The sequence below is a fragment of the Balaenoptera physalus genome (genome assembly GCF_965194825.1).
Source record: "Balaenoptera physalus genome assembly, chromosome: 18".
NCBI classification, from domain to species: Eukaryota; Metazoa; Chordata; class Mammalia; order Artiodactyla; family Balaenopteridae; genus Balaenoptera; species Balaenoptera physalus.
In genome coordinates, this window is record NC_138899.1 from 30,849,763 (window position 1) to 30,863,845 (window position 14,083).

Below are 14,083 nucleotides of genomic sequence, written 5' to 3' on the forward strand. Positions count from 1 at the left end.
AGGAAGAAACTACCTGGCAGTTGTCAAGCTGCTGGCCTAGTGGTGAGACCCAGCTCTTAGATAGCATGACTGCAGAACTTCTTAGTGTCACAAATCAGAAGCCAAATGATAATAAATAGAAGCCCTAGAGAAAAGACCGGTAGCCTTCATAGAATTACCCCAACATTATTTATTGGGCTCATTTCCCCCTAGAACTTTGGTTAAACACATGTTCACTTGTCATTGCACTAAAAATGATCCAAAAGGATAAAGTAAATAAGATACCTATTAACACAAGTGATTTGTTAAACCTATTTTGTTGCTCCCTATGTATTGCAGACAAAACTTCCAAAGAGATCTTTATCTGATAAACTACTTTAATTAAACAAAGACCTGAGATAACCAACAATGACCTACTGTATAGCACAGGGAACTCTATTCTGTGATACCTATATGAGAAAAGAATCTGATAAAGAATGACTATATGTATATGTATAACTGAATCACTTTGCCGTATACCTGAAACTAACACAACATTGTAAATCAACTGTAATCCAATAAAATTTAAAAAAAAAAGAAAAAAACCAAAGACCTGATTGACTGTCACTTAACTGTGATAGCATAGCACTGAGTGGGATTCAAAAATAGCATTCAAGTAACAGATCAGTACTATTGTATTATGCACATTAAAATGGTCTTATTTCATCCAGTTTTCAATTTTATGTATAATTAATTGAAGGTCTAACTTTGAGACATTATTTTCTCACTACCAGCTCTGTGGTCATCAAAATTCCATTATTAATATTTAGTCAGCATCAACAAAGTCTCACATTGCTGTTGGGCTTTTAATGTGTTACCATGAAAGCAAACGTTTATAGACCTGGATTTTGTTTCTTCTTGTAGGTTGATGAAGTAATGCTGACTCTGAAACAGGCTTTCAGCACAGCCGCTGCCCTGCAGAGTGCCAAGACCCAGATTAAGCTGTGCGAGGCCTGCCCTATGCACTCTTTGCATAAGCTCTGTGAAAGGATTGAAGGTACAGTATAAGTTGGCCTTGGCAAAGACGAGTTTGCTTGGCAAAGACAAGTTTGCTTTGGCATTGGGGAAGTGAGAAAGTCGCTACTGTCATTGAATGCTTCTTTGTTTTGAGGTGAACCAAGAGCGCCAAGAATCATTTCTCATGTCCAGTCAAATTTGTGCTGTCAGTCTCTCCTAGGTGCTTGGCTTTTTTTCCTCTTTCTTTTTTATTTTTTACTTTTTTTCCGAAGGCAGACTCAAGGGAGGAACTTGCATTTCCCACAGTCCCTAAGACTCTGCTATGTGCAAAGTGGGAACTGACCAAATATTTGTTGAATGAATGAAGCGAGGCAAAACCATCCCAGAATATCGACTGTTTAAGTCTTTCTTTTTTTCCTTTCTCACTCGATGATGTGTTCTTTTTTTCCTAAAGGTTTAGAACAAGAATGAAACTTGCTTGGCTTTTCAGGGTCGTTTGAAAATCAGACAGATAAGAGACATGATGTCATAAAGCAATTTTTTTAAAAAAATGTGTTTTGAGGAGGGGGAGGAGCATGAGGAAGAGGGGACCCTGACTCAGTTTCCCTTTCTTCTCCTTGTCTCTTACTAATAAAAAAAGGTTGAAAACTACTGTGCCAGAGAAGACACACAATTTGATAAACACTTGTTAAGCATCTAGCACGTGCCAGGCAGTGTGCTTGGCCCTGGGGATGCGGAGATGGTGGAGATGTGGACCATGCCTTCAGGAAGCTTAGAGTCTAGAGTGGGAGATGGGCTTGTGAGCACGTAAATGCAATCAGTACGATAGGTGTTGGAGTCGATGGGGAGAGTGTGGACTCCAGAACAAAGCAGAGGATGGTCTAGCCACTGTAAGTGCAAACTGAGATATCTGTTCAGTAGGCAGGAGAATCACAGGCACATGGGAAAATTGATGACGAACAGCCGTATTTATTGAATATCCACTCAACTGTGTGAACAAGCACTATTGCAATGTAATATTCAAATTTTTAAAATTTATAACTATAATTTTACAGAATGCACCTAATTTTCAAATATACACTTAAACTTTACAAAAATGGAACATTTTTTGGTGTATGGTAAAGAGAATATTATACATCTGAGGAGGAAAGGCTGAGTGATGCAGGAAATGGTGTTGGATCAATTTGCTATCCAAAGAGACAAAGATTCCTTCCACTTATCCTACTCAAAATACGCTCTAGGTGGATCAAAGTCCTCAATGCAAACAAACAAAATGCTAAAATCATTCAAAGAAAATAAAAATGTTATTTTGTCCCTAAACAAGAAAGCCTTTATTAAGGCACAGAAATGCAGGAACTACCAAAAGAAGACATTGACAGATTTGACTTCATAAAATCTTAATATTTTTACATAACAACAACTGGTTACTTGGAAGTTAAATGATTAGTAACAAATGAGGAGAGAGCAGATTGCTGTTCAGAATTTGTAAAGACTGTTATTATCTGTCAGAAAAAGATAAAACCACCAGTAGGAAATTACACAAATCATATTAAAAACACTCCTCTGAAAAAAAATTTATAGTTTTAGAGACCTTTGTAAAGAAAGTGAATGCAGGGGCTTCCCTGGTGGCGTAGTGCTTAAGAATCCTCCTGCCAGTGCAGGGGACACGGGTTTGAGCCCTGGTCCAGGAAGATTCCACGTGCCATGGAGCAACTAAGCCCGTGCGCCACAACTACTGAGCCTGCGCTCTAGAGCCCACGTGCCACAACTACTGAGCCCACGTACCACAACTACTGAAGCCCGCGTGCCTAGAACCCGTGCTCTGCAACAAGAGAAGCCACCGCAATGAGAGGCCCGCGCACCGCAACGAAGAGTAGCCCATGCTCTCTGCAACTAGAGAAAGCCCGTGCAGCAACGAAGACCCAGTGCAGCCAAAAATAAATAAATAAAATTAGTTAATTGAAAAAAAAAAGAAAGAGAATACATATTATACATCCAGAAGCAGTAGGGTCTCTTCCAAGATCATGAAGGGAGTGAAACTTAAGGTTCCCTAGCTTCAAGGTATGCATGTATCTGAAGGGAGCAAATGAAGAGTTCATGTGAACTGGAAAAGATTCACACGGGCTTCTTTTCCTAAGGCCTCAGATAACACTTCTGATATGATTGTTTTACCCTTGCCTTTGACATCGGGCAAAGAGAGCCATAAGATAGGGCAGTGCTCTGATAGTAAGAATGAAAGGAATAGCAATAATGCAGATACTCCCCTAAGACTTACTGTGTCCCGGCACTGTTGTGTTTTCCATATATTAGCCCACTTAATCCATGCTGAAATCCCACAAGTTGGGTAGTGTTTTGAACCTCATTTTACTGATGAGGAAACAGGCGCCGAGACACATAGTGGGTAATAACTGCCACATCCTTATCGCTTAGGAGGGGCAGAATCAGGATTTGAACATGTTCAATCTGTTTCCAAAGCAACTTGATGCTTCTCTCTGAAAGAATATCCAGAAAGCCAGGATTTTCAGGACCAAGCTCTCTTGAAGCCTTGGCATCAGTGTTTCCCAAAGAGTTGTTTTCATCTGGGTAAGATAACAGTGTGAATTCTAAACTTGTGTTAGGCTTAAGTACGAAGTATAAAGCTGGAAAAAGGACCACGTTCAGACTCAACACAAATTCATAGGAATAGAAAGTGAGAAAGATATTTAGAGATATTTAGAAGTATCTAGATATTCGTATTTCATATCACTTACTCAGAATTATAGAATCCTGTCAATACCTTTGGCTGCATTAATAAGGAGTGCTTTCTCACTGAAAAAAAAGAAAGGGAAAAGATACGTATGTTGATGTTGAGTCCTAATCAATCATCTATCCCTATGTCAAGGGAGCCTTGTCATTTAGACCAGGAAGAAAAGCACCAGTCATGTCGGGGGACCAAAGTGAATCCAGGAGACAGTGTCTAAGGGGACCATCTCTCAAGGACCAATCCTCAGAATGTGAAACTAAAGTGGTGTTGAGCACTGTAGAGGTGGAGCAATTACCCTCAGTCGGGTTTTCCTACAATAACGTGCATGAGGGCTAAATAGTATACTTACCTCTCAGGATCGGTTAATTCACTCCCCAGTGACTCTAAACTGGGGGGAAGAAGAAAGTCAAATCAGATTCAAGGCGGGGTAGGGGGGTCATGCATAATTTGCAAATAAACTGTTTGCAATTCCTCCCCTGAAATAAAGGACTAAAGAAACTTCCTGGGCCATAGATTTAGTTACCTACTTCAAATAAGTACCCTCTTTACTTCTCCTCTTTTTTATCTTTTATCCTCCTACACATGCTAATAACATGCTGGAATATTAAACAACATAAAACAAAACAAAAACAATCATGTGAATCCGTTTCTTAGTATATTGCCTAAGGAGCCTCTTAAGGAGGCTTTGCCAGCAAATAATAAATTGTGGTAGTGAGTGGCATCACACCGTCAAAATGAATTTTAGTGTTTCTGTACGTGATCACAGAGATTTTCACAGCATTTTATTGTACATTGCACAAAGAAAGGTAGAGCTGAGAAGTTTTCAGAAGTTTTTCTTCTTTCTGCACAGTGGTTTAAAACAGGTCCAGTGGTGGCACTCTACACGTTCTAACCATCATGAAATGAATTCTGGTTCTTTTAAAACAATGCATATTTTGAGGTGAATCTTTCCTAGGGATTTTAAAGTGCAGTCTACCTATAACAGTCATTAAATATTATATGTGGCTAGATAATCCTCTTTCTAATCAAAGTACGGTAGCAATAGTATAAGTGGTCCCTAACTATGTAGAGGAGATCTGTTCCTTAAAAGTGGATGGTCCGGTGAATCATTGTAAATATGAATTACATTTCCCTTTTAAAAAAATTTATAAAAACAAAAATGTTTTCATGGAAAAAATTTTTGCCCAAGGACTTAATATAAATTATATGCAGAAGTACACTAGATATATAAATAATATGGTATAAAGAGGTAAACAATTTCTTGGGAAAATAGTAACACTAAAAAATGGCGCTAAAAACTAATGATGCCCTAGAAGTTTTATTACCAAGACCTGTATAAGGGGGAGAGCTTCCTGTGTAAGCTCTAGCTCTACTTTTTAATATTAGTAGCTATTCTTTCTTTTTTAATTTTTATTTATTTATTTATTTTTGGCTGTGTTGGGTCTTCGTTTCTGTGCGAGGGCTTTCTCTAGTTGCGGCGAGTGGGGGCCACTCTTCATCGCGGTGTGGCGGCCTCTCACTGTTGCGGCCTCTCTTGTTGCGGAGCACAGGCTCCAGACGCGCAGGCTTGGTAGTTGTGGCTCACGGATCTAGTTGCTCCATGGCATGTGGGATCTTCCCAGACCAGGGCTTGAACCCGTGTCCCCTGTATTGGCAGGCGAATTCTCAACCACTGCGCCACCAGGGAAGCCCTATTCTTTCTTTCTTTTTTTTTTTTTGAATTTATTTATTTATTTATTTTTGGCTGTGTTGGGTCTTCGTTTCTGTGCCAGGGCTTTCTCTAGTTGTGGCGAGCGGGGGCCACTCTTCATCGCGGTGAGCGGACCTCTCACTATCGCGGCCTCTCTTGTTGCGGAGCACAGGCTCCAGACGTGCAGGCTCAGTAATTGTGGCTCACGGGCCCAGTTGCTCTGCGGCATGTGGGATCTTCCCAGACCAGGGCTCGAACCCGTGTCCCCTGTATTGGCAGGTGGATTCTGAACCACTGCACCACCAGGGAAGCCCTATTCTTTCTTTTTTAAATGTCAAGTTTTAAGCTTAGAGATTTTGGCCAAGGCTAGTATTCACCTATGCGTTTCTAGGGTGGTAAGTTTGTTAGTATATTCAATGGTATCTGGTTATGCTGTTGATTTGGTATCATGTAGACATTTTTTGTTAATAAGTCTGACTTCAAGATGACTGACAAGGGCCATTGATTTTGGTGAGGAGGTTTTCCATTTTGTTTTAATCATTTTATTGCGGTGTTCCAAGGTCTGTCATAGGCAGGAACACATTTCCTTGAAAGGATTTAACTTCAGAGCCTGCTGGTGAAGGGACAAGCTGCAGTGCATTTTATATATACATATATATATATACACACACATACACATATATATATATATACATACACATTTTGATCTCTGTGGCTAGAATCTGTTTAACACCACTCCCCATCATTTCCCTTAGGTCTCTATCCGCCAAGAGCCAAGCTGGTAATACAGAGGCATCTCTCGTCCCTGACAGATAATGAGCAAGCTGACATCTTTGAACGAGTTCAGGTAACATTTATTTATAGTCCTCCCAAGTAAGGTATAAGGAATGAGAATTGGACCCTGTTTCTGTGAGTTCCTTTTTCCATTTCTCTATCTGACGTTAAAGATAGATATACTACTGTACTATTGGATAGTTACTACAATGCCACTGTTACTTTTGTTTCTAAGAGCAGCTAAATGCTTAGCTTTACTTACGTTTGTCTGCCAGACAGATAAAATGAAATGAGACTAAAGTAAAACAATAAAAGCTGTGTTGCCATAATGTGCTCTCCGTCTGTCTGTTCAACAGAAAATGAAGGCAGTCAACGACCAGGAGGAAAACGAACTTGTGATTTTACATCTGAGGCAGCTGTGTGAAGCCAAGCAGAGGACACACATTCATATTGGGGAAGGCCCATCGGTGAGATGTTTTCTAGTTGACCTATTTTTGTTTTTTTCATATATTCAGTCAAAACATCACAGAAGATGTAAAAGGAGTTTCTTTCCTTTGTCTTCTCATCTTTAGGGCTAAACCCTAACAGTCTTTTTTTCCCCCCAGCATTTTAGAAGTTTTATAGGAAATTGTAGCAAACATTGGCACATTGAGATAAAATAGTAATGATTTTAAAATGTAAAAAAATTTGTGAGTTTTGGTAGAAAACCAGTAATAAATGCTCATGATTTAGAATGAACATACATTTTTAGTAATATTAAACCATTGTTTTATTTCAAATTCATATGAACATCTTATTTCATTAAAAACTAACATAGACTTGAGTGGTAAAGAGCAAACATGCAAAGAAGCAGTAATGTCATGGAAACGGCTACCCTGGCTGCAAACTAAGGGATGATATTTTTGTGCACGTGGTTTAGAATGTGTTCCCAGCTGCATGTAGGTAAAGCAAGACCACTGGCAGCAACATCTAAAGAAATCATGACATATTTACCACTTGATAACACTAATTCAGGTTATGTCTTAATCTCACTCTATTCAGAACAAACCACATACCGTGTGATAAGTGATTCCTTAATTATTTATAGTACAGGCACTTCTAGAGGACCTTCTATGAATCAAGCTATGTGATAATGGTGACAAAAAAGACATGAATAATGACGTAGCCTACAGAGAAGAGCTCAAAACATCCAAAAGGGAATGCAAACATAAATAGATACATATAATAGAGGCAACAAGATGGCTTTTTAAAATTCCTATTAGTTTTATTTTATTTTATTTTTTTATATCTTTATTGGAGTGTAATTGCTTTACAATGTTGTGTTAGTTTCTGCTGTACAACAAAGTGAATCATATATGTATACATATATCCCCATATCTCTTCCCTCTTGAGCCTCCCTCCCACCCTCCCCATCCCCCCCACCCAGGTCGTCACAAAGCACCGAGCTGATCTCCCTGTGCTATGCAGCAGCTTCCCACTAGCCATCCATTGTACCTTTGGTAGTGTATGTACGTCAATGCTACTCTCTCACTTCGTCCCAGCTTACCCTTCCCCGCTGCGTCCTCAAGTCCATTCTCTACGTCTGCATCTTTATTCCTGCCCTGCCACTAGGTTCATCAGTACTGTTTTTTTAGATTCCATATATGTGCATTAGCTTACTATTTGTTTTTCTCTTTCTGACCTACTTTACTCTGTATGACAGACTCTAGGTCCATCCACCTCACTACAAATAACTCAGTTTCATTCCTTTTTATGGCTGAGTAATATTCCATTGTATATATGTGCCACATCTTCTTTATCCATTCATCTGTCGATGGACACTTAGGTTGCTTCCATGTCCTGGCTATTGTAAATAGAACTGCAGTGAACATTGTGGTACATGAGTCTTTTTGAATTATGGTTTTCTCCAGGTATATGCCCAGTAGTGGGATTGCTGGGTCGTATGGTAGTTCTATTTTTAGTTTTATAAGAAACCTCCATATTGTTCTCCATAGTGGCTGTATCACTTTACATTCCCAAGGAATTGTGTTTTAAGAAAGGAACATTGAGTGCAACGTTAAGTGGTAACTTTGTAACCATGAGTGAACATACTGCACGGAGGCCCTCCGAGGACATACTGGTTTTTTAGGGTTTGCATGGGAATTGGGGAAATAAGGCTTTAAGGCTAGGCAGCAGCGGGATGATGAATAGCCTTAAGTGCTAGATCAGACTTTGTCACTAAAGGACTTCAGGTAAGAGCGTGAGAGGATCAAATTTGTGGCTGGTTGGGTAAGGGGGTTGACAGTGTTAGGACTGAAGTCACATTCTCAAATTAGGAGACCTTGGTAATAGAATGCGTGAGAAATGATTCATTTATCAAGTGCATACTGTGTACTAGGCAGCGGAGATGAATAATGACAGCTCTAACTGTAAGGAGAAACCAACGTGCAATCAAATGAGTTAAAATATGGAAATATGGTGTGATTGGCACAGAGATATAAGTATGTACCAGACAAGAGGTAACACTGGGACATAAACAGATTGAATGATTCTGTCTTGAAAAATGTATTTTGTCTCAGAGAGAGGGTAAACTGAAGCCCTGGAGATGTGAGGGAGGGACTGAGTCAAGAGCAATTTGGGAGGCATGATCCTTAGGACTTAGTGACTGATTGGATAGATATGTTTAGGAAGAGAGAGGGGCTTGCTGGGAGAGACTTCAAGGTTTCAGATTTGGAGGAATTAGATGTAATAGCTAGGAAATACAGAAAGAAGGCAAGAGTGGGGCAAAAGATGGAAATAAGAAATAAGAATTCAATTTTGGAAGTGTGAGGTTTAATTAGAAGAATGGATTTGGTGCTCATAGAATTTGAGCTGACATTATAAATGTGGAAGACTATGAGCTTTGTCACAGATTTGAAGTCGAAGGGGGATGTTCTGAGGAGCACCTGCATTTCAGGCAATGAGTGAATTAAAATGGAGCCAGTGATAAAGACTGAAAGGGAATAATGAGGGAGAAAGATTTATTATGGTGAATGACCAAGGTAGGAGAAGAGTTCAAGTAAGAAGATCAACAATGTCCAATGACATAGGAAGGTCAAGAAACATAAAGACTAAAATCTCTTCATGGGTTTGATTAAATCAGTCATTGGTGTTGATAGTCTTGTTGACCAGAAGGCTGAAGGCAGTATGTGAGGAGTGATATGCATTTTCTATATGACGGAGGGCGCTCAAGATCACAAAGGAGATTTTAACAAATTGTGTATGTTTTCCTGTCAGTATACTTAAGTTCCTCCTTGCCTCTCTCTCTTTCCCTCCCTTGCTCCCTCTTTTCCTTTCTTCCTCCCATTTATTCACCTGGTATTCACTGAGTAGCTGCTGTGTCAGGCATTGTGCTAGGCGCCAATACGATTTCCCTATTTTCGTTGTGTCATTCATCTCAAAGCCTTAGAATGATGAGTCAACCCAGTCCTTACACACAGCCCAAACCCAGTCCAGCCCACATCTCTATCTATTGTTTTCTTTCCTTTTTGATTGTGATCATGTTTCTTTTATCAGTAACTCCTTAGATGACCACGTGGAGCCAGCTCCAGTATGGACCTCTATTGCCTCCTGCGTAGACTGTCCTGAAGCCTTCAATCTGATCTTCCAGTCTCTGATTTCCCAGTCCTTTAGGTGATTTTTGAACACTCCTTTCACATAAATCTTCCCAAAACATTACTTTCACAGTGATGCCCCTCTGCTTGTAAATTGTGATCAGTGATTCTTTCTAATTATCCAGCACTTAAGACCATTCAAGGTTTTATCTCCAGCTTCACTTGCCCACTTTCCACTACTTCCCTCTGTTTTAGTCAAACACCTGTACTGACACCCTGTCCCGTGAGCATCCCAGCCTTTATGATTTTGTCAGCACCATCCCCAGTGTTGGGAACCTCTTCACCTCCTTTTTTCTGCCTGTCTGAATCCCATGTATCCGTTTCTTCCTGACCATTGAGACCCATAGCTCATGGTTCCATATTTGATACTTATGCGTTGCTTTGTGTCACTGCTACAAGTGAACGTATTTCCTCCCCAAGCAAAGGATGAGTTTTCTCTCTTGGAAGCTTCCTGGCACTAAGAACCATGTAATATACATAGTAGCTTTTTATCTCTACATAAGATAAAATATTTAGAGAACTTCATACAGTGGACACATTGTAGATTCTCATATAGTTCAGTACTATCGGTGAATACTTGTTGATTGAAAAGATAAATGACCCACTCACAAATGAAAATGGAATTATAACAAAGGCATTAGCAGAATCCAGCTTTGCTAGAAGATGCTTTGTTCTTTGAAACCAATTTTTTGTGTTTTCCTTGGTAATTTGGATATAAAGTATGTAACTTGGAAAGGGATGGTTATAGTTGTTAATCAAAATAACAGCAGTAAAAATGGACATCTCAAGTTTAGTTTTTGTTAAATGCAGCAGGAATATATTAGCAGAAAGGAAAGACATATAGGAAAGATCTTATTTCTGTCTTTTTTATTACTTACAATATTAAAAATTAATCTCTTTTGCTTATAATCTGTGTGTTCACGATGTGGAACCTAAATTATTACTTCTTAATAGAGCTACAGAAGAATTCTCATGCTTTTTAATGGCTTAGCCATAAGCCTGTCTTTAAAACTTCATTTAACCTTGAGTATTTCCAACCTAAAATGTATGTTTTTCTTTCCATAGACTATTTCAAATAGTACAATCCCAGAAAATGCGACGAGCAGTGGAAGGTTCAAACTTGACGTTCTGAAAAATAAAGCTAAGAGATCCTTAACTAGCTCCCTGGAAAATATCTTCTCAAGGGTAAGATTAAACTGAGGCTCTTTAAGGTATTATGTCTGTGTTTTCTAACTGCTTCATTCTCAACTGGCTCACCGAACATTTCCTTTAAAAAAAAATTAAGATAACTTTGTTAGTTAACACTTATATAAAATAATCTCTCAAAAAAAGTCTCATTTTCAGATCTAGATTTATTCTGGTGCCTCTGATATCTGAGCAGTTGAGATATACGTATAGAAAAGGGGAAATAGAATATTGATGGCCAATCCTTTAACAACTTCTTATCATTTGCCACATAAAGTTATAAAGAAGCCCTTCTTTCACTTATTCCTAGGAGCTGATAGGGAATGCTGAAAATAGTAAGTATAAGTTAACAGAAATGCGTGTATTCCATTCAGTGAATTTATATTTTCTGTTTAAAAATAAGCAAAATTATTTCTCTTCCTCTTCATTTTCCTCTTCCTGAACAATTCACTCCTAATGCTGTTAGACGAGACACAGCAATGTAGATGTCTCGGGTCTGTAAGGCAGGGAAGCCACAGTGGCTCAGCACAGGGGGACAGAGCCTGTGTGGGTGCCCTGTAAGGGGGTGACCCAGTGCAGCATGCGGACACCAGAGTGCGGTGAGGAGGGTGTGAGGTGTCAATTGTGGAGACTGGTTACACACAGGGAACTGATCAAATATGTAAATGTTTAAGGATAGTGGGATTCTGGGAGAAGGGAATTACAAATTTGAAAGGGGAGGGAATTAGAATGAGTTCTGTGTTGTTGGATTCAACTCAGAGGTAGCAGTATGGAATCTTGGTTTTCTATTTTGAGCAATGGAATTACATATGTTCTGTGTAATGTATATGTATTAATATATACGTGTGTCAGTAAATGTGTACATACGGTCCCTGACTTTGTCCACTGACAGGAACTGGGAACAGCTTTTCTATACATGCCAGATCATAAATTAAGCCTGGTTGGATGACCCAGATTTTAGGTCTGGCACTCAGATTTTGGTTTCTATATATCATTCTTTAAGAAGGAACCATGATCCTGGGAGAAATGGCTAGTTCCAGGACTACAGGGAAAGTACAAGGTACGTCCAGAGGATCGTGGTGTTCTAGATAGTGAGGAAGTACTCAAAGAAAGGTAACAGGATGTCACAAAGACATAAAAACCTTGAAGGGCTTCCACTGGTGACATCTGAGACAATGAGTATCAAAATAAATTATAGCAACAGAGAGTGACTTGTTGTATAAGATAGGAAACTATAAGTCTATTCTGATATGAAAAATAAATTAATACATTGGAAATTTGATCATGATCAGGATATTTACTGGGTAGAATTAATACCTATTAATTACAAAGGGGAAAATAGTAACTTTACAATGGAAAAAGCTGGCAGGCACCACCTTAATCAAATGATCAAATTGAACATCTTCAGCAATGGGACAAATTGAAATCCTGTGCCACTGATACAAAGAACACAGTGGCACTTCTGTGGTATTCCTGCCAAAGGGGCAATACATGAATCTAATCGTGAGGAAACATCAACAAACCCACATTGAGATACAGTCTACAAAATAACTACCTGTTATCTTCAAAAGTGTTAAAAGCAAGAAAGTCAAGTGCAGTAGTACATTGGGACACAGTGACTTGTGATGTCTGGTGTTCTTATTTTTATTTCTTTGCTAGAAGTCAAAATACTTTTATGGGTAATTTCTGTTAATGATTGAGATTCTTCTAATTCTAACAAAAGCCTTTCAGCGAGCATGGTCATTTGACAATGCTATTATTTTATTAGCAGAAAACAGAATTTAGGAAAAGAGCCTCTAGAAGATTTGTCGGAAGTGTGTTAATGCAACTTTTCATAAACTTGTCCTGCCTCCTCATCTTCAAAATTTATAAATCAGTTATGTTCTTTCTTTCTCTCTCATTCCTTCCCTCCCTCCTTTTCTCCCTCTCTCCTATGCTGTTCAGTGAGAATTTTAGTAGAAAGATGGTTTACGTAGGTGGTCAGAGGATCCGAATTCCAGATCTGGCCCTAGCAGGTTTTATATTTATGATCTTGGAGAAATTATTTACCTTTTCTAAGCCATTGTTTCCCCACTTGTGAAACGGGCATACTCATACCTGCTTAGGTCATGTTACCGTGAGGGTGAAATGTCAGTATGTTAGGAAAATATCACACTGTAGATATGAGCTGGTACATACAGCAGTGGTAAGCTCTGAAACCTCTGTCATTTATAAAAGGACACAAGGCTATTTAGAGTGTGACGCTCTTTATCCCACTGAGTACCTTGGCATTCTGCACAATACTTGCACGGCTGACTTTGAAGTACTGCTTACGTAGCTTTGTATGGCTGTAATGACTTTTCAGCAAGGGCACTGCCAATCTGTTTTGGTCAAGGTGGATACTGTAGCTTTTGTGTCCCAAAGTGCTGGCAAGTACCATAAATTATGTGACCTAACAAGGTCTTACTTGTACCATATGCAGCAGAATGGACTTCTTGAGAAGGTTGGCAGCTACCCATGTTGTATCAAAGGTTACATAGTAAAGGGTTTTTGCGTACTTCTGAAACTTGTCAGTTTATTTTTTTCTCTCTGAGTGACATAGGAGAAAATTGACACTCCAGTCATGGTTTGGCTCATAATTGCTGCTATTTTTAAAAGTCAGAATATTTTATTTAACTAACTATAGTTGTTTATGAAATAGGATACATTTTTAAAATGCTTTAAAGCTCAGTTCACTAGCAATTAAAAAGTGGGTCCAAGGCAAAAGGCTTGACACATGCATTACCAAATCATAATATAGTAAAACTGAAAAAGCTCTCTGCTCAAAGGTGAAAAGACGGAGTCTTGTATTCTGGTTGTTTGTTGCTTTTTCTTTTTTTTTTAAAATTTATTTATTTATTTATCTTGGCTGCGTTGGGTCTTCGTTGCTGTGCGTGGGCTTTCTCCAGTTGTGGTGAGTGGGGGCTACTCTTTGCTACTGTTTGCAGGCTTCTCATCGTGGAGCACGGGCTCTAGGCATGCGGGCTTCAGTAGACATGGCCCGTAGGCTCAGTAGTTGTGGCACATGGGCTTAGTTGCTCTGCAGCATGTGGGATCTTCCCAGAC

General features: G+C 39.2%; 1 protein-coding gene across 6 annotated transcripts in view; it reads left to right on the forward strand.

Annotated features, from left to right (window-relative positions):
* TBC1D4 (TBC1 domain family member 4) overlaps positions 1-14,083 on the forward strand; it is a 260,140-nt gene that overhangs the window by 186,118 nt on the left and 59,939 nt on the right. For all 6 annotated transcript variants that reach the window (XM_082434780.1, XM_082434776.1, XM_082434778.1 and 3 more), the window contains 4 exons: positions 883-1,015; positions 6,164-6,255; positions 6,539-6,649; positions 10,880-10,999. In XM_082434780.1, coding sequence (XP_082290906.1) covers positions 883-1,015; positions 6,164-6,255; positions 6,539-6,649; positions 10,880-10,999 — 456 coding nt within the window. The remainder of the gene's footprint in view (positions 1-882; positions 1,016-6,163; positions 6,256-6,538; positions 6,650-10,879; positions 11,000-14,083) is intronic.